Source organism: Rhipicephalus sanguineus, chromosome 11 (genome assembly GCF_013339695.2).
Source record: "Rhipicephalus sanguineus isolate Rsan-2018 chromosome 11, BIME_Rsan_1.4, whole genome shotgun sequence".
NCBI lineage: Eukaryota > Metazoa > Arthropoda > Arachnida > Ixodida > Ixodidae > Rhipicephalus > Rhipicephalus sanguineus.
In genome coordinates this window covers 123,212,649-123,232,662 of record NC_051186.1, presented here as the reverse complement: position 1 = coordinate 123,232,662, position 20,014 = coordinate 123,212,649, and the positions used below count along the sequence as shown (strand labels likewise).

Here is a 20,014-nt window from a genome sequence, read left to right as displayed (position 1 = left end):
GTGCAATGTGCCCAAACTGTTAATCTCGGTCGTAATCGCATCGCTGGTGGGCCTCACGACAAAATCTACATGAAAATAGTTTTCCTGGTGCTTTGCAACGCCACGAAACCGCAGTCTCTCGGATGCTGCAGAGTGACTTGCGCCGTAGCATTCCACGGGGTGCGCTTCAGCAAAGCTTTAGCACTCTAACAAGCACTGCTGGTGCTAAACCGCACCATCCAACTTTATACAAGCAGTCCAAATGTGTGCTAGGGTCACTGAATTTTTTTCTAGACAATTTTAAATGGTGTGTTGTGACTGTGCGCGAGCACCGACACTTAAGCATAGATTTAGCAGTTTCATTGACAACGGAGCGCCAAAAAAGTCTTGTTTTGCTTCACAGCTTCGGAACTTCACAGCTGCACAACTCAGAAAAATGTCGCCCAGTTATCATGTAAAGCGTCTACTGCAAAACCGGTCTGTTTTCACGATTGCGCTGTGCACCCACAATGAGCGGTTAATTGTTTTTTCAGCACAACAAACAACTTCAGACTTGAGCCACGGCATTTGCGGTGCTTTCCAGTGCGAGACTCTCGCAGTGTACCGCGACATCCACCCTGCAAAAGTGGCCACTACCTTCCCCTCCTCATTTGCTGTCCAGTCTGCGAGCTGTTCGGATGCCAGTCACTGCTCTCGCTCGCCTTCATGTCAACCCCTTGCCTCCTTGCTGCCAGTTTGGGCATCGCTGCTCCTCCGAAGCTGCCCCCTTGAGCACAACCTTCCACCAACGGACGCCCTTCCATGGTTAACTCTGATCGCTTTTCTTCTGCACCACGTGAAGCCGAAGCCAAGCCTGCCATTGCAACTGTCACCATCACCAGTACACTTGCAAAAAGCGAGATGCCTTAACAACATTCTGAAGCTTCTGCGTCGCCTGCCGCACTCAGTCACTTTGGCGTCGACGGCGCGTGCCTTTGGATCTGTGCTGCAGGCCATGTGATTGCGTTATTCACAGTGCTTCGTAACAACGTTACTAGAACAAACTCAGTTTCAAAGCTCCGTATCTCCGCCAGCGGAGGAGGGTGGTCCGAACGGCGGTCGCGAGAACTAGCGGCGCTACAGTTCCGTCTTGCGCCACTATCGGCGCGTCGTCTGCTGCCGCTGCGGTCCGCCGCGCAGTTGCTCGCGGCAATTGTGCGGCAACTTTCTTATTGTACTAGTTAGTTGGATACTTAGGTGGATATGCATAAGGTTGTCTGTATGCATTGGCCCGCGTGCGTTCTTCATGGATTGGCTAAGAATCGATGTTCGGTCTATATTGCCAGGCCCACTTGTTTTATTTTGATGTATTCGGGTTTGACCAGCAAGGACGGTTATCAACGCTCGACGCTGTCCGCGAAGCAGTGTTCGAGAAGCTTTTCGATTGTAGTAGATCGTTTTGGTAAGATTGCGCGCCGCACGCGAATGTTCCGGCTTTGTCGAGAGATAACGCCGCCACCAGGGATATCGCTGGAAAGTTCGATAGCGCCTGTATAAAAGCCGACGCGCTAGACCGCTTGTCAGTTGATCGACGGTCGACGCTCTTTTCGCCGCTATCAGTGTATTGCTGTAGTTTGACTTTGTTTCCCGGCCACTAATTCGGCCAAATAAAGTTTCATCTCGGACCTGCTGACTGCTGCCTTCGTCGACGTCACGACCCTGTGACAATATTTGAGCTGTCTACATTGCGCTTAACTTCCAAGCATAGGAGTTTCTAAGCGAATGAGGGTTTTCCAGCGTAATTTTTATAACTACCACTACAATTTTAGCCGCTGCCGTCTTATCTAGACCACGAACAACCCAACACGTTTGTAAAAGCCTTTACAGTGTACAAAGAAGCGTACTTACTCGAGATACAAAAACGTTCTAGAAAAAGTGTACTCATGTTCTCTACAATTTATTGAAAAAAACTTTCTCGAAAAACATCACCAATGCTTTGCAATGTTTACAAGACACGTTTTCGCGACGGTTAAAGGGATACTGACCCAAAATCGGAACTTGGTAAATGAAATCTCAGTGTGCGATTACATCGAATAGACGTCGTCTCTGAGCAATTTTTTCAGCGGATAGTTGTATTTTCGGTGTCTCACCTTTCTACGTCGCAACTTATACGGTGCCTTAAACAAATCGAACAGATCGGCCGTCATGTGAGCACCGAGCAGTTATTCGCGCGTACTCTGTCGCTAGAAGAGTCGTCAGTATTCAACTTCAGTTTTTCAACGTCACCGAGCAGATATTCCATGCCCGCAGCACTTGTCGAAACGCAAACGGCTGTACGACAGCCGTTTGCGTTTCGTGCTGTAGCCGTTCACTATGCAGTTAAACTGCTCGTCAACTACAATTATCTTTCGCACAAGTAAGTCTCCGTTCCCGAGGCAAAGTGTGGGATTGGGCTAGTTGGTATTCTATTATTAAACTGCTCAGCGCAAAAAATTTGACACGGTACACATAGAAAAGACGAGGACCAGCGCTGGTCCTCATCTTTTCTATGTGTACCGTGTCAAACTTTAGTGCTGAGCAGCCCGTTCTTGAGCCGGCGAGTGTAAAATATTCCGCACATCTTGTTCGATACCTCGTCGTAAAATCTCTCGAAAATCCACTGCCTTGAAGGCATAGCGACAGCTGACAACTCATCGAATGTCAGTGTGATGCAACTCTCAGTCTCGGTAACGTATATAGGTAATCGCCTGCTTTTCGTTTTGCTGTTCTATTTCTGGCGGCTCCTCCAAACTGGGCACTGGGCTTTCGCGGGACGCCGTGCGGTTTGGGGGGGATTTGCGCCTAAACCCCGAACATTTTGGCTTTGAAATGTGGCGTGTAAGTGCTGGGAACAAGCGCGGCACGGCACCGGGCGCGAGTTCCCACTTTCCACGTGGGATCAAAACTTCTTGTCCCGCAACGACACGACGATAGTGCTTTACAATGTCATCACTGTCAAAATGAACGCCACAGACCTTGCATTTCGCAGTAACCTTCCCATCTTTGCGATGCAAAGCTTGAATGGCGCAGGGTGTTTTGGAGGTCCGAAGAAGTGTCGTGAAGTGGAGTCGTCGTTGCGGTAGCCACTCTTGCAGCCCGGCGCAAAGCAAGTCGGCATACCACACCGTGAATCTGTTCGCCCTCGTTACGCTTCGTACATCATGCACGTGTCTTCGTACAAGACGCTAAGCCTGGTCAAGAACAGTCGCAAAAATGACGAGCGAACAAAACGCAGACGTCGCTGTAACCCATGTGCGCTCGTACATCGGCGCCGCCGATCACAAGCGCCAGCCGCGGGAGCTAGACGAGACTGCAGCGCCACTAGTTCTCACGACCGCCACGCGGACCGCCTCTGCGGCGGAGCTTTTAAACTGAGTTTGTTCTAGTAACGTTGCTTCGTAAGGCATGCCTTGCATGTGTTGTTGTGGTCTACAGTGATAAATAGCTCCGCCAGGTTCCAGGTGAAAGTGTCTGACTTTGAAGCAAAACCACTGATCTCCACTAGGTTTGCTGGATGGCGCTTCGCCGCTGTCACGGCCGGGCGCGCGCACGGCTACCGGAAGTTTAAGGGCTCGTCCCAGAAGTGGGTCGTCTGCTGCACTTCTCAGCCGCCGATTAGCGTTCGTTTTGGCTTGTAGTTCACACTTCATTGCATTTTTGAAGACGTAATTTTCTTCCAGACCACAAATACTATGCTAAAGAAACATGCAACGCGAATATGAAGCAGAATTTAGCAGAGAAAAGGAAGGAAAAGCTCCCTTGTGTCTTGGTTTTATCGGACAAGGCGCAGCTCGAATGGGATTCACGCCGGCGAGCGGACACTACGACCAGTGTAAATGTGCACGTCTTACAATAAATTAACAGCCGTTAGATCACTTAGCCGATAATCAACCAGCGCTCACGAAAAGACGGTAAGCGAGTTCGATATCAACGCGAAAGAAGCCGACCGGCACAGAAGTTTCGGTTATGGGGCTGCTGCATGCTGAGAATAAAAATAACCTGCAGTGACTGCGCTGCTTAATCCTGTTATAACTTAAAAAGCGAATACATTAGAACCCTTCGCAGTACTGTAAGCAAAAATATTCGTAACCAGGGCGTAGTGAAAGTGTTACCCAGGGTAAGTTTTGCGGGATGATTAATAATTTCTGGGGTGCTACGAGCCGAAATTGCGATAAGGAATCACGCTTAGAGAAGGGTCCGAATAAGTTCGACCACCTGGGGTTCCCTCACATGCACTGACATCGCACAGTACACGGACCTCTAGCATTTCGCTTCCATAGAATGCGACCGCCGAGGCCGGGATCGAAACCGCGCATTTCGGGGCGGCAGCCGAGCACCGTAGCCACAGAGCCACCACGGCGAGTCTTGCTATAGTGGAAAAATTTATGGCTTGATGAACACATACGTTGCTACATTTGAGGGACAATAACCCAGTGTGCACATTGGTGCCTATTGGAAACTGACATTTTCTTTGATTCGCCAAGTGGTTACAGCTTTTATCGACAATTTTAGCAAATGCTGTAGTGAATGACAAAGGTGACCGTACGAGAAAATGTGTTCCAGCCAGATAATGAGGCCTGTGATTATACCAAAGGATCTGTGATTATTTTACGTTTGTATCCTTGTTACTAACCACAGACATGCGATTCTAGTTAACTATGCCTGCGGCCTCGTCACTGAAATTAAAAAAAGATATGAATGTACACAGGCACAGTTCAGGTTTTTATTGCACTGGAAATATCGAAAGGCTATGATACAATAGGCACTGTCAACACACTATTGGCGAAAAGTAAAATTTAAAGAAAATCAGTCCTACTGTCATGGCACTTTACTGGTGGTTGAAAATAATTAACTTTGTTAATTGCTTGCGGATGTTGGGCCCTGTGATCTTTGCAGTAGCTTGTTTGGCTGCATGGTGCATCCTGATTTTCACGTAGCACCCAATCACACATTTCACAAGCCGCACTAAGTGATTTGATTCAACTGCGGATTCAAACATATGGTCATGCAGCTCTGGATAGAGCTTGTTCATCGTCGATACTCCTGAAAGTTCGGTCATGACCCTGACCGTCACAATGTCAGCTGCGTTCTTCTTTGGAAGTCCCCCAGCGTGAACCTTCTCCTGCAATCGAATTGCTTTTTCGGTCAACTGGCAGATGTAGGTGGTAGATGACGATGGCTTAAAAAGGCCTCCCCGGTTTTTTCTGTTCAAGAGTGCTGAACCACATGTCTCTGCGATCGTGGCCGAGTGACATGCTAAACAAGGAATTTTGCGCTTTACCATTCGGCACACAAACCCTGCAATGTAGCCAACAACATTTCCTAGGTAGGGAGACAGTGCAGGGAGATCTTCGACTAAGGCATCTAGTTCGCTTTCGTCGGGCAGGTCTATGCCTTGCATGAGGTCTTCTGTGCCACTTCGCTTTGCAGTGGCCATGTCCAGCTCGTCATTGGTACAAAACTGACTGCTAACATACAAGATGGATGTCTTATCAAGAGATGAACAGTTCCCTTGACCGCCTTTAACCTGGTTGTGCGTGACAAGTCGCTTATACGCAGCGACAAATTGAGAGACGGTGGGATTGTTGTTCCAGCCGCCTTTAGCACGCACAGCGGCAAAGAACAGTTCGATGTGGTCCTGCGAAAGCTTGTAGGTCAACAAGTAACGGAGCGGTGCAGCGTCCGTGAGGAGGAGGGTAGATGCTAGGCCTAGAACACTTTCAATAGTGACCAGGAATCCCAGAAATGGGGTTTTTCTGGGTGTCTTGAAGATGCAAATACCTGATGCATCGGTGAGCCCCCTAATGTACTGCTTGGCTTCGTCAAAGAACTTCATCCAGATACTTGAGCTGCTGGGTCGCAGTGGAGCTTTAAAACCCTTGGCCACAGGGTTCCGTGAATTCAAGAAATCAAACAGTTTGTCAAACAAACGAATAAATTTTACAGTTCCTTCTGAATCTTTGAAATGTGAAAGTTTTAAGTCCTCACGGCAAAAATCTATGGCGTCCGCCACACTTGAGCTCAATGTCTGGACAGCTAGGTTAACCTTCATCTTCTGTTTCTGCCACTGAATATGTGCAGCACGCAATTTTGTTGCAGCATGCAGGCCTTCTTTTTCTTGAAGTTCTTGTAGCTGGACAATGTAGTGCCAGTTCACAAATGCACCTGATGCATCCCTGAGGCACCCAAGGGAAGAAAGAGCATTTCTTACTAACTTCATCATGTGGCACACATCTAAAAGGCAGTAAACTTTTTCCTGCGTCACAGGGTGAGGAAACGATGTAGACATCGCTGACGCATCTTCAACTGAAGCCCCCAGGTCTTTGAACATTTTGAAGTTGCAACGGAGGCCATCACATGTCAGTGATGTTACGTGCACTCCTGTCTCGTGCAACTTAGTCAGGCAAAGCTTCACTATGTTAGCGCGTTCTTTTCCTGAAAGACCATTGATCAAAAAGTATCCACAAGGCACCTTCCAGTGTGAGTCCAGAGATACGAGCATGAAAACAAAGGCTTCAGATGCAACAGCATTACTATCATCATCCACTTCGTTGCCGATGTCAACATAGCCTCGAAATTTCTTTCCATCCCATTCCAGGTGCTTTCTGATAGCCATTTCATCAACAACAAGGTTGCAGCGAAGGTGTTTGTTGTTCGCCTTAGCCTCTTCGGCTTTTGCACGAATGGCATTCAGCGCTTCACCGGTGAATCCAGGTTCTCCATTAATGGAACTATACCATTTAGTTATAGTTGATGGATGTGGCAAGGCACACTCAAAGGTCTCTCTGACATAGTTATACGCCTTTGTCGAGTAAAACTGCAGTGTGAGCGCAAACATGCGCAGTGCAGGGGAATATTTTTCTCGGCTTAGCTTGGCAGATGACTTATCACTTTCACTGGCTGTTTGCTTGAGCAAACGTTGTGTAACTTCCAAGGGAACCCCACTGAAGCATCGTTCAAGCATTGAAGAAGCATCTTCTGAAACGAGCTGCTTCTGTTTGATGTCATCAATTATTTCATTAAATGTCCCGACCTTCCTCCTGAGCCGACGTTCTCGTTCAAGGCTGAGCTTCAGCTTTTTCTTCACTGTAGCTGCTGAATCGGTGCAAGCATCCAGCTTTCTCTTCAATGTTTTTGGCGTGTCAAGGACTGCATAGTTGTGTTCGGTGATCTGAAAACAAAACATTACAAGTTAACACGGGTGAAAGAGCCATACCTTGGAAACGCCGTGCATGTTTAAACATGAGCGTCTTTTTGCTGGCACATACGCATCGTAATCAAGCAAACGTTTTTCACAGTTCACAGCGTTTAATGCAGAAAATGACCAACCAAGTGTCCAATGCTGGGGTTTCTCAATTAACTTTTTCCAAAAGATTTTTTCTTTGCACCAGAAAAATTCCAGTCTTCTCTTGGATTTTTTGAAATATTAGGCCTCATCGAGTGCTGTTGGAGCCATATCTCGTGGTCCCTATCAGTAAGTGAGAAGTCCTAAATGCTGTATCGTATAGTGCATAAAATAACGTTACTGAATTTTTTTACACTGAAATAACCTAGCAATATCAACCGCAGCTCAGGTTATGATCGGCTGAGAACGGAGTCAATTATTTAAGACGTACATACGTACATCTACTGTGGACGCAGTACATTGTGTGTGTATGTGTGTTTGTGTGTGTGTGCATATAGGTTTGCATGGCTGGCAATGTAGTGGTTCCAATTGGGTAACAGCCTGGCGTTAGTTACTGGAAGATTGCTAGAAAGTTGCCTCACCAAAGAACATTGGAGTATTGATATGCAAGTAACACCAGACTGAGTGGCTGCACTATAGGGCAGCATAATATAAAAAGGCAACTTGCGTAGAATGAGCTCTCTTGTGTTGCGGCTGGAGGGCTGTAGTCAGGCTGGTCCGATGGGGTCGCATCCAAAACAGGAGTTCTCTGTTTAGGAGGTTTCCTCTCAGTGGTCCTCTGAAATAGGCATGTTTCATTCAAATATATTATGCTGAGTTCCTAATGCGAGTGCAAATTAATGTAAGTAGAATTATGCTGGAGCACGTACATAAACGATATAGCAGTTAATTCGTTATAACATTAGCATCTTAGGTAGTTATTGTACATACCAATAAGAGACTTAACACGTGTATCAGCATTTGAAAAAATTTAAAGAAAAAAATTTGGGTAATTCGAATGGCAAGGCCACACACTTGGTAACGTGAGTCATGGCGTTGTCTTGCCGATTACAATTTTTTGTTTACAGTACTTTTTTTTTTCAAGTATCACTACGCGAAACGCCTCCTCCACTGATACAGTTTGTCACAAACTCCATGAACATTTGCTTGCAGGCCGCGTTACCTTTTAGCATGACATTTGCACAAGGGGTTTGCAAGCACACTAAAAAAGTAGGTCGCGCACATGTGCGCTAGTTAAGTATCTAAACAACGTAGCATTCAAAGCAAGGCAAGTTATATGCATACTAAACGAGCGAAGTACGATGGCCGAACAGTTATATATATATATATATATATACAGCCGCTATACCGAAATGGTGCGGCCTATCGTACCTTTTGCAGATGCTTTGGGAAGGAGAACAACGTGGGGACAGCGTCTGGCTGTAGCCGAGTCCGTGCGCCCGTTCGATCAAAACAGGCGTCTGTAAAGTGGTCACTACAGAGTCTGCTGCCTGGAGATGGTGTCCACTTGTCCCTTTTTAGGTTTGCGACCCAGCGCTGGTACAAACCCGGCTTAGAGCGAGGAAATCTGCGAAACACGAGGCACAGATCAGCCGACACTGATACATGAACGTTTCGCTGCGTATCACGTATGTCGTACAAAATGTAATACTTACAAGTGGAACGTCTTCCCAGACGACTTCTCTGGTCTGCTTGTACAGTTTACGGCACAACAAGCAGGCATTTTTGGCGAAATGCGAACGACACTGGCCCAAACGTTGCAGCAGCTACGCTTGCACGGCGGCCATTTGCCGAACTTCCGGGACGAGTGCTCTAACTTCCGGTGACCGTGCGCCGGAGAGCTCGAAGCGCCATCCAGCAAACCTAGTGGAGATCAGTGAGCAAAACGTTCTGCTGAAAAAAGAAGTGGAAAAAGGCAGCCGGCAGGAAACTGAAATTGCGAAGGAATTCGGCATACCGCCATCTACTTTGTCCACTGTACTGAAGAACAAGGAAGCTACGTTGTATGGCTTTGAACAGAGCTTCTTGGCGAATCGAAAGAGGAATCGCAATTCAAAATACCCCGAAGTGGAAGGCGCTCTTCTACAGTTGCTGAATAACGCCAGAAGCACCTGAATAAAGTTTTGCTTCAGTGAATATGTACATTGTATTTTGAGTTCCTCACAGTTGTGGTGCTAAAGCTTGACTGCTTTAGCTTTTCTTGAGTGGTCGCTCATATTGAAATACAGTCGAACCCGGGTATATCGAACTCGCCAAAAAACATTTATTAGTTCGATATATGGCATAATTCGATATAGGCCCGCTATAGGACTTGATGACACAAAGGCACATACCAATAAGAAAAGCACTTTATTAATATGGTGGCTTACTTGCGTGCCCTACTTTGGAACAAAATAGTCCTGGATTTTCTTCTGTTTCAACGACATGGCTGCGTGCGACAGCACGCACGCCTCTACGTTGTCCAACAAGTCGGAGCAGCTGAGGCCGCAACCTTCCATATTCACGCAATAGCGCCGGACCAACGCAAGTGCACTAATCACTTCGGAGGATGTCGGCAACGGGCCATCGTCAATTTCCTTATTGCTGTCGCTTTGGCTCGTGGTCGGCACGACGTCTGCAACGTAGTCCTCATCTTGTAGCTGGCCCATGATGGCGACATCATCGTCCACACTGACGAACTTGTCGATTGTCGATCCGTCGATAGCACCCGGGAACTCTTCCAGCTCGCTCCAAACTTCGGCGGAAACACCTGCGGTGTCTCGTACACAGCAGTGCACACACGTCGTACACGTCCTCGTAAACAACAGTGTGCACACGTCGGGCGCCACGGGCACCTGGCCTTTTGTCCGACTTGGCCCTGATGTCTGCCCTGTTCTTCACGATAGTACTCAAGGTGCTCCTTGGAATCTTGTACACGGCGGCGACGTCGGACTTCTCACCGCGCTCGACTCGATTTATGATTTCAAGTTTCATGGCGAACGGCAAATTCTGCCTCTTTGCACAAGCCATGACGACAGCGCGCCCAGAAAGTTCACAGAGCACCAACAGCCAACGCCACCAGCACGGACCACGCTGAATGAGGACTCTAGGAAAAGAGGCAGCAGCAGGCACGCAAGCATAAAGAAAGAAAAAATGGCACCCACTTGTACTGCCTCCGCGCCTCGGAGAAAGCACGACAGCCTCTGATTGGCTGTAAGCGCTGCGAGCAGGCCAGGATCATTTTGTGCAGAGGGGTGTTCGGCCGTGCACAGCCGGGTCTAAACCACTTTTTCTAGGGTGGCGCCGGCAGTTTTCCCCGCCACCGCGAGGGAAAGCCAACTTGCTGGGGCACTTTTGAGGCACATGGAGTTTGATATATCGGTTGTCGTTGCTATTTTCGTTCGATGTAACAGTAACTTTTGCTATATATTCTCAATGTAAATTTACTGTGCTTACAAATTGTTCGATATACGGGATAATTTGATATAAACGGGTTCGATATAGTCGGGCTCGACTGTACCGCTTACAACAAGTATTTTCGCTGTCCCGCTGACGTCGTTATAACTTGGTATTACTGTACAATTTTTGTTTGCATGAAATGCATGACACCAAACAGAAATTAAGTATGAATTTTGAGAAAAAAGGTTGCATTCCTTTTATGCTAAAATGAAAAATCACTGCCTTCAGAATAAATAGATGTTCAATTGCACACTAATTATGACAAATTACTGAAACTAGCACAAAACAACATATTACATTATTTTTTTTACAACACAGTCAAACCCGGATATATCGAATCTGAAGGGAATCACAAGAAAGTGCTATATATAGGTAATTCAAGATATAAAATATTTTGTATGTCAAAAATATTTCAAGGGGACTTTACAGCCGTTCGATATAGTACAAAATAATTCCCTACATGTGAGTTCGATATACGCGGGTTTGACTGTATTATCACATGCTTTAGAATGATGTTGTATACATCTGACACATTCACAGACAGTCCATCATAACTTTGTCTTCAGGGGTTACTAAAAATGGTAGGAGAAACTGAACTGTCAGTTACCATGCCTCCAAAAGGTGAGGGCATCACTGCTCCCCCACCCCCTTCTTCTACAGTTTGACACAAACGGGGGTCTCAGGGGGAAGTGCTACTCGGAAAACGCAGGTTTTTCTTCCAAAATTACGAATTTTTTGTTTTTACTTGTTTTGTCAAGTTTAGTTCCTCTTCTTTCACGAGAACAAATATGAAGGATTTAATTAAACTGGAAACAGGCTAAAATCACTTTTAAAGAGCACATGGTGGCTACTGAAAACTAGAAAGAGCTCACTGTCTAGAGTCCCCTGGAAAATGTTACCTGGCTGCGTGCCATTGCATTTCGCATGAGGAGTTCACCAAAGCCACATGCTCAAAATAACCGTGATTCCCAAGCTCTCATGATGGAAGAAACATTTTTAAAAAGCATATCCTTGCCCCATTGAGGAGCTTTCATTTTCACCTTTAAAATGAGTTTTCCACAGGAGGCAATTTTTGGCAACTTTTTGAGTTTGGACATCACATTTTTGGTACCTTCTGATGGCCAGATCCGGACAAAATTTTTCCCATATATTCCTTAACATTTGAAGAGTGAAGTTATCTCCTTTAAAGCTTGATATCAGTAATATTGCCACGCCCGCTTCATGTTTTATTTTGATGTATTCGGGTTTTACCAGCAAAGACTGTCAGCAACGCTCAGCGCAAACCGCACATCATTGTTCGAGAAGCTTCGCGATTATTGTAGATGGTTTTGCTAAGATTTCGCGCAAGACGCGAACACTCGAGCTTATTCTAGACCTCGCGCGACAACCAGCGATAACACTGGAATATTCGAATCACATGTATAAATGCCGACGCGCTTCACCGCTTGTCAGTTGATCGACGGTCGACGCTCTGTTCGCCGCTATCAGTGTATTGCTGTAGTTGACCTTCAGTTTCCCGGCCACAAGTTCGGCCAAATAAAGAGTTTCATCTCTGACGTGCTGACTGCTGCCCTCGTCGACGTCACGACCACGTGACATCTGGTGGAGGTGCTGGTTCATCGATGTTCCAGACGCCCACACGCAGTCGGGATCCAATTCCAAGTAGTCAAGAAAAAGAACTTCAAGACATCCCAGACCGTTGAACTAGCCGCCGGCAGCTAGGACTCAAGCCAGAGTACGGACCTCTTCCCGGCAACCTAATGCCGTGACCTCGACCGTAACAATGACCGACCCAGTAGCTCCAACATCGATCGGGCTAGATCATCCCCGGGAGCCGCCAACCTTTCACGGGTCATTCGTGTCATTTCACGGGTCATATCGTGCAGACGACATTGGCAGAGGCCGAAATGGAGCAAATGCGAGACACTAACCGCAAAACTGGCAGGGGTCGCGTGTCAATTGAAGTTAATAGAACACATGTAAATTTCATGATACATTGGTTGAAACTTGTCCGACGAAGTTTTTTTTTGTTCAGTTTGCTAAGCAGCTACAGCGCAACAGCGATATCCACAAATAGGCATTCACACACATGCAAACACAACACACACACGTGCGCGCAAACACACACGCACAAACACGCACACACAAACACGCACACACACAAATGCACACACGTGCACGCACATATGCACTCACACACACGCAGGCACAGATGCACGCACACACACATACACACGCTCACACACACGCACGTGAGCACACACTCGCAATACAGACACGCGCACACACACACGAGCACGCACGCACACTATCGCCTTCCTTATCGCTAGCATGCCTTCGCTCTTCGGTGGAGACCACTGACCTCCATTAAAAAGGCTGGACAGCGCATCCGCGCTCTGCGAGGTGGGCGCTTGTGAAGCCACCGGAAAGTCCCCTGTTTGTCTCGGAAGCTGGCGTCCTCTGTCCGTCTTAGTCGCGCAATTCAAATATTCTCAGGTAGCAGCTCTTGTTATGATCGTTTTTTTTTCCTTTTTTTTTTGTTTTTGCGGAGTGCTGCAACGTACAGCTAGTGCGTACAACAAACCCTACGACTATGCGTAACTTTAGACGCCGACGAACGCAGCCCGAAAGATCACAGACGCCGTGCCGACACCGTCCTAATACGGCCGAGTGCTGCAATGTACAAAATGCGTAAAAAGTAATACAACTTTGAGGTACTTACATGTGAAATGTCTTACGTGTGAAATGTCCCTGACGACTTTTCCGGTCGATTCGTACAGTTTACTGCGCTACATGCAGGCATTTCTTCAAAAAAGAAGAGAAAAGCTCTCGTGCCTGCAGCAATTGAGTGGTGATGGCGGTGGCTTCCGGGACAAAAACGGCGGCTTCCGGTGGCTTCACGCCCGCGTGCTCGATGCGCCATCGAGCTCCTCCTAGTGGAGATCAGTGGTGGAGACTGCCGCAAGGTAGGCCAAACCGCAAACACCCTCGAGCTGCTATCCTTCGAGCTGCTATCCTTATTGCAACTACCTCGAATTTTCACTCACGCCCAACGCTGCTTTTTTGCTCAGAACCAAAGACACCGGAATTTCAGCGAAACCAGCTCTTTAACGTGGTCACGTCAAAATGCGACCGCTCTCCAGACCAAGGTTTGCTGGTGTCGGAACATTTATCTGACAGGAATGCTGTTGGGAAATAATCTTCATATAAAAATTAGAAAATCAATTTCGTTACAGCAGAATCCCAGTGTATTAATTTATTCACATCTATGTACATAAGTATATTGAGCGTAATAAACAAGCGAAGCTCCGCAGCAATAACCTACTATGCACAGATCGGCGCCTTTCCCTGATAAGCCCCCGTCTGTTAGCGCCACCTGTCGCAGCCAAAAAGAAACAGCCAAGCCGGCGAACACAATCTGGACGCGGCACCGGCGGCAGATTCATCACCTAACTTATTCTTACACCTTGGTATGGGCTGAGCATTTTAAGACTTCTCTCATAATAATTTTTCTTGTTCATTAAAATGTCATACACATTTCTTAGTTCTTTGCATTCAACAGTTAATGTGGAGCAGTATCAGCCATTAATGGCTCATAAATATTGAAGCTTAGTGACAGAAGAAGTGTGTCTGAAAAGAGCTACATTTTACACATTGTCATGGTACAAAACAAAAACTATGCAAGTTGCTATAAAACTGATTACACATTTGAAATCAGTGTAAAAAACAATGCAAACAGCAAAATTTTCATTACCCTAGGCTACAGATTAAAGAAACTTTCTTTTCGAGTACCATCTCCTCTTAGACAAATACAGTAGAACCCCGCTGTTACGTTCCTCACTGCTGCGTTTTCCCGGCTGTTACGTCGTTTTCCGCCGGTCCCGGCATAGCTCCCATAGGATACAATGTACTGGGAACCCCGCTGTTACGTCGTAACTGTCGGACCGTTCCCGTATGATACGTCGCGAAGTGCGCTCGGAGCCGACCGAGTGACTACCAAAGAGAGCGGCCATGGTGCATTTTCACGCAGCTTGGCCTCGTTTGACCGTAATATTAGCCGCATGAGAGGCGCAAGCAACAAAATCTTTCAATTGATGCAAACAAAAGCATGGCCTTCGAGATTCAAATTGCAAAGATGGCGTCTATGACGTAACTGCTCGCGAAAGCAAGGCCTTCGAGATTGGCATTGCACAAACATGGCGTGTATGACGTCATTGCTTGCGAAAGCAAGGCCTTCGAGATCGGCATTCACTTCTGCCATCGCGTTGGCGTAGACTCATCATCATCGTTATTTGTCGGAGAACGGGAGGAGTTCGAGCTGGTTGGAGCTCGCATGGTCGTGCGTGCGGTTCGCGGTCGGACTCGCTGCGCCGGTCGTGATTGCGTGTGCTTAGTTCTTTCATGCCTACAGCTGTTGGTGTTAAAAAAATCACATACGTTGATTACATTTCTGTGGATGAGGCCGTCCTAAGCTCCGCGTTTCTATCCATCGACTAGATCGCGGCTGAGCGCGCCAATTTTCGTGCTGCTCGTAAGAATTGAAATAAAATTCTGTACCACTAAATATTTTGCCGTTTTTCCTGTTTTTCGGCTCTTACGTTTCCCGTCTCTTACGTTTATTTCCTACGGTCCCTTCAAAAACGTATCAGCGGGGTTCTACTGTATAGTAGTAATATTGGTTGAGACATAATGTGGTACATACATTGCTGCTACGAAGTGCACATCATAGCAAAAAAAGTAAAGCTTGCAGACATGAACGCAAGAGAAGGCAAACAGACAAAAATGCAATTTCCGTTTTTCTTACTTCTGCGACCCTTGCATTTCTTTATGACGTTTCCCCACCAACTAGCTTAACGTTCTGTAGCTCTAAGCTGCCGAACATTTACACAAAACAATAAAATGATACAAAATTCATAAGCACAAACAAAAAAGGATGGCACAGGTGAAGTAAACACAAATTGAGGGCAAATAACAGGAAAAAGAGTGTAAGTAAACAAAACAGTCCTCACCTGTTCTTAAGATGGACAGTGCGGTGTAGAATTGGCACAGGTAAAGTTGTTTAGACAATATTTCTTGGATGTTTTCTTGGCCCTCTACTGAGAAGCCCTGCAATGAAGAAATAGAGAAAGTAGACATGTAACAGGAATGCTGGAAGCAGTTCTCATTCCACAGGGAAACAAAAAAGGCCTAAATAAACCTCCGCTTCAGTATACTGTCACGTAGTCGCGACGACGAAGGCAGTAGCCAGCGTGTTCAAGACAAAACTCTTTATTTGGGCAAACTTGTGGCCGGAAAATGAAAAGTCAAGGTACAAGCAATTTACGCTGAACACTGCTGGCAGTGAACACAGCATTGGCCATCGGTAATCTGACCTGCGGTGGGGTGCATCGGAAATTATTCATGCGGCATCGAACATTCGCACCTTATCGCTGTTGGCCGCGTCAGTTCCAGAATAATCTCAGCTGTTCTCGTCCTGCACGTAATCTTAGCAGAATGACTTCAAACAATTGCGAAGCTTCTAAAACACTGTGCCGAGCATTCCTAACAGTCTTTGTGGGTGAAACCCGAACACATCAAACTAAAGCAACAAACATGCGTGGCAATATATGAGCAGTATTTTTTTTATTATTCACTTGGTTTGCTCCATGCAATGTTTACGCCTCTATACAGACCGGAACACAGCTTTTCCAAGTCTGTGAACATGTTATGGTGTTTCGTTTTCCACATACAAAAAGAAGAGTCTAACAATACGCCGTCTTTTAGATAGCAGACATTAAAGATGTTGGTGTTTACATAAATACAATAAATAAATCTAATTCTGGGGTTTTTATTCATTGTGTTTGTATAGCATATTAAAATCTTTTCAGCGGGATTGAAAAGAAAGGATGTATATTCTACTTAATTCCAATGTCGGCCAATAATGAACTGGACGAATGTTAAGTATAAAATGGATATTATGAGAACGAATTTTACAGCGAAAGCTGTTATGAGATCACAACAGTCGTTTTCGGCGCCGTAGTTCTCTGCCGCCTCCACCAGTCTCCGTAGCCGCTATCGCATGAAATAAGAAAAAAAAATGAAATAAGAAAAAATATCCAGGATAGAACGGGGTTCGAACCAGGGCCCTCTGTGTGAAAGCCCAGTATTCTACAACAGAGCCATGCTGGTGCTTGAAACTCCTTTGCAAAAAGACCCTATACAGGCTTCATGTCGGGAAGGAACCGCATTAACATATGTAATATAGTGTGGTAGAAGAGTAAAATAACAACCAGGCGTCACACAGTGCGAATTCTGTGACCAGACGTCACACAATACGAAGTGCTCAACGAGTGGGTTGTTGAATGCTTCCAACCCATTACAAAGGGCTCAGCCATATAATTCATCGTCATCAGGCACAGCATCAACGAAGTCCACATAATGCCTTACAGGTGTTTAGCAAATACCACGGTTTTCCGCATAACAACGAAAAATGGCATATTGCATGATTCCCTCCTTCACAAAAATTATAGTGATTTATAGTGTAGAGGGTACCTTGCAAGTGCACTTGTATTGGTTGCTAAGGAAGCGCATAAGGCCTCCATGATCCATTTCCTCAGAGTCTCAACAAAGTTCTCTCCCTCACTCTCTCTCTTTCTCACGTTAAAGTATGTTACATAGCGTGGTGGGAGAGTGAAATAATGACCGGGTGTCACAGAATGTGAATTACATAACTAGCAGGGGTGCAACAGCCGAAATAGTATTTGGAGCAATTTTTGGAGCAGCAAAATGTAGCTTTTGGAGCACAAAAATCCAAATCTGGAGCAGGTTATGAAAAAAAACCTGGATTTTTTAGCATGAAATCTCAAATTTGGAGCAGTATAACAAAGAAAGCTTACTTTTAGAAAAGCAAACGAAATACGTAGAAACCATTAAAAATCAGCTAACTCGTGCACAGTGAACGTGAACATTGCTATTTCAATAAAAGCAGTGCGTTGAGGCACCCCACAGTGGGAACAATGACTAAGTCCCCATTAGCATTTGCAGGGCCTGTCAAATAATTCAACAGGCACTGCAAATGCTAATGTGGACCTGCGAACCCGGCAACCTTGAAATTCGGGGGATTCGCAAAGCAGGAGCAAGTGGGGGTGAAGAAAAAAGAAAACTGGCGAACGTTCTTGTCTATTTGTTTTTCAAGGCCGCAGAAACGCCATGCAAAGCAGCTCCAAATGATTGCCAATAATTTTTTAGACATCGGCAATCACACAATTACTAGTAATTACATAGTGCGTGCACGAATGAGTAATTAAGAAACAAAATGTGTTGTGTCTCTGACAGCTAATACTAATAGCACCTTCTATATCTCAGTATGCCTTTCCGCAGGACACCAGTGTATTGCGGCAAAAGTGGCTTAAAAAGCGTCCTGCAAGCAATAAAACAAGCTACAGTAAAAGCTCGTTAATTCGACACCCGTTAATTCGGAAATTCGGATAATTCGGACGGCTCTATTGGCCCCGGCCGAAGTGCATGTTAATCTATGGGACCAAACCTTCGTTAATTCGTCAGAATTGGGCTCCGCGCCGCTTAATTCGGACAAATGTTGATGGCTGCCGCTACACAAAAGTGTGGTAAGGCAGCGCTGGCACCACTGGAGCGAAACCGTAGCCTGAGTGACATCGCCATCGTCATCAACTAGTAGGGGCGATTGCAGCGTCACCACACGTCGGCGTCTTCTTTCTTCGCTCCCGCCTCCGACGCCATTTTCCCTTGTGTTGTGTCAGCACCGTCTCTTCTTGCGGAGTTCTCTTTTTTTTTCCCCGCTGTGACCGTGTTTGCATGTGAGGCCCGAGCATGCGGCAGTAGCTGACGATGGCATCGGCGAGGTGTCAGTTGAGTCCACCGACGATGACTGCCCGACCTTCGATGCTGTCCTTCCCACAGATATGACCCTTCAGGACTACATCGCGATTGATGATTGTGTCGCCACGACTGGTCTCCTGCCTGATCAAGAAATTATTAATGATGTCGCGAACTCATCGCACCTCACGGGAAGTCTCGGAGGCTCTTTTGATATTAGAGGACATTTGTCTGAGCACTTCCGACAGTTTGCGTGCTGTTGGCCATTTGGAAGAGTTAAGAAAAATTGTAATGTCAGCCGGAATCTGCGCGAAAACGCAGACGACCATTACAAAATACTTCAGCAAATAAAGGTATGCTTCTCCAACTTGATTTTAATGTTGTTTTTCCTGTTCATTCGTTAATTCGGCATTCGGTTAATTCGGACATTTTTTCTGGTCCCGTGAAATCCGAATTAACGAGCTTTTACTGTAGTGCCATAGCGCGAGAAGACACAAGGACAGAGAAGTACAGTAAAACCTCGTTAATTCGAAGGCCTCGGGACCGAGAAAAATATCCCAATTAAGCGGGATTCCCAATTATCAGAAACAACGCGAAATCAAAGAAATCAGCCAGAAAACGTGATGTACGGAAGTCACACCTTTATTGTGGCAAGTCAGCCTACTTGGAGAAAAATTCCTCCATGCGTGACTGACGTGTTCGGTAGTTCCCAGCACTGAAAGTCATATTTTCCAGCCTGTCAATGAGGCGCAGCATCTCAGCCTCGCCGCCGTTGCACTCGACGAAGCTGCGCACAACACTCAAGGCATCGATGACATCCGCCAAAGGGGGTGCTCGGGAGGGCTCGTCATCGCTGTCAACATTAGAGGCCGAATCGGTCGATCTCGCAGCTATCTCGCTGTCGATGTCGGCGTAACACGTCTGCACTGTGCACTCGACATTTGCGTACTCGGAGAATCCGACTGGAGTGCACTCCTCGTCCGCGTGCAAAGCCTCATATCGAGCGCAGAGTCTCCCCTTCTTCATCAAACGGGCAAGTGACAGCGGTGACAGCAAACTCAGCGGAGGTTGCCTCTTCTTTCACAAAACCGGCGTGCTCAAAACACCGTCGAATAACGGTGGCCTCCACCTGCCTCCATGCGTGAACAATGAGGCAAATACCACCGAGGAGGTCAATGTTATACTCCTTTCCGTTGTCATAGCAAAGGAGCATTCGCTTCAACAGATTGTAGCGATATATTTTCCTGGTATGGTGTATGACGCCCTGGTCCATCGGCTGCGATAGCGACGTCGTGTTCGGGGGTAGAAAGACCAGCCTGATTGCCTGCAGGTTCTGAATGTCGCCGTGAGCTGGGCAATTATCGACGACGAACAAAACGCTGCGCCCTGCGGCCGCAAACTTGCAGTCAAGGTGCCGCACGTATTCTTCAAAGAGTGCAGCCGTCATCCAAGCTTTCTTGTTGTTTTTATAGATCGGGTCATCCTTGGATGGCAGTCGTGCATTTTTGAAACAACGAGGCTTTTCTGTCTTCCCAATAACAAGCAGTGGCAGCTTGTGCT

At 46.5% G+C, this 20,014-nt stretch overlaps 1 protein-coding gene across 2 annotated transcripts in view; it reads right to left on the bottom strand.

The window, feature by feature from the left end:
- Window positions 1-20,014, bottom strand: part of LOC119373701 (cap-specific mRNA (nucleoside-2'-O-)-methyltransferase 1) — a 127,893-nt gene that overhangs the window by 46,422 nt on the left and 61,457 nt on the right. For both annotated transcript variants that reach the window (XM_037643763.2, XM_037643764.2), the window contains one exon: window positions 15,631-15,727. In XM_037643763.2, the coding sequence (XP_037499691.1) occupies window positions 15,631-15,727 (97 nt within the window). The remainder of the gene's footprint in view (window positions 1-15,630; window positions 15,728-20,014) is intronic.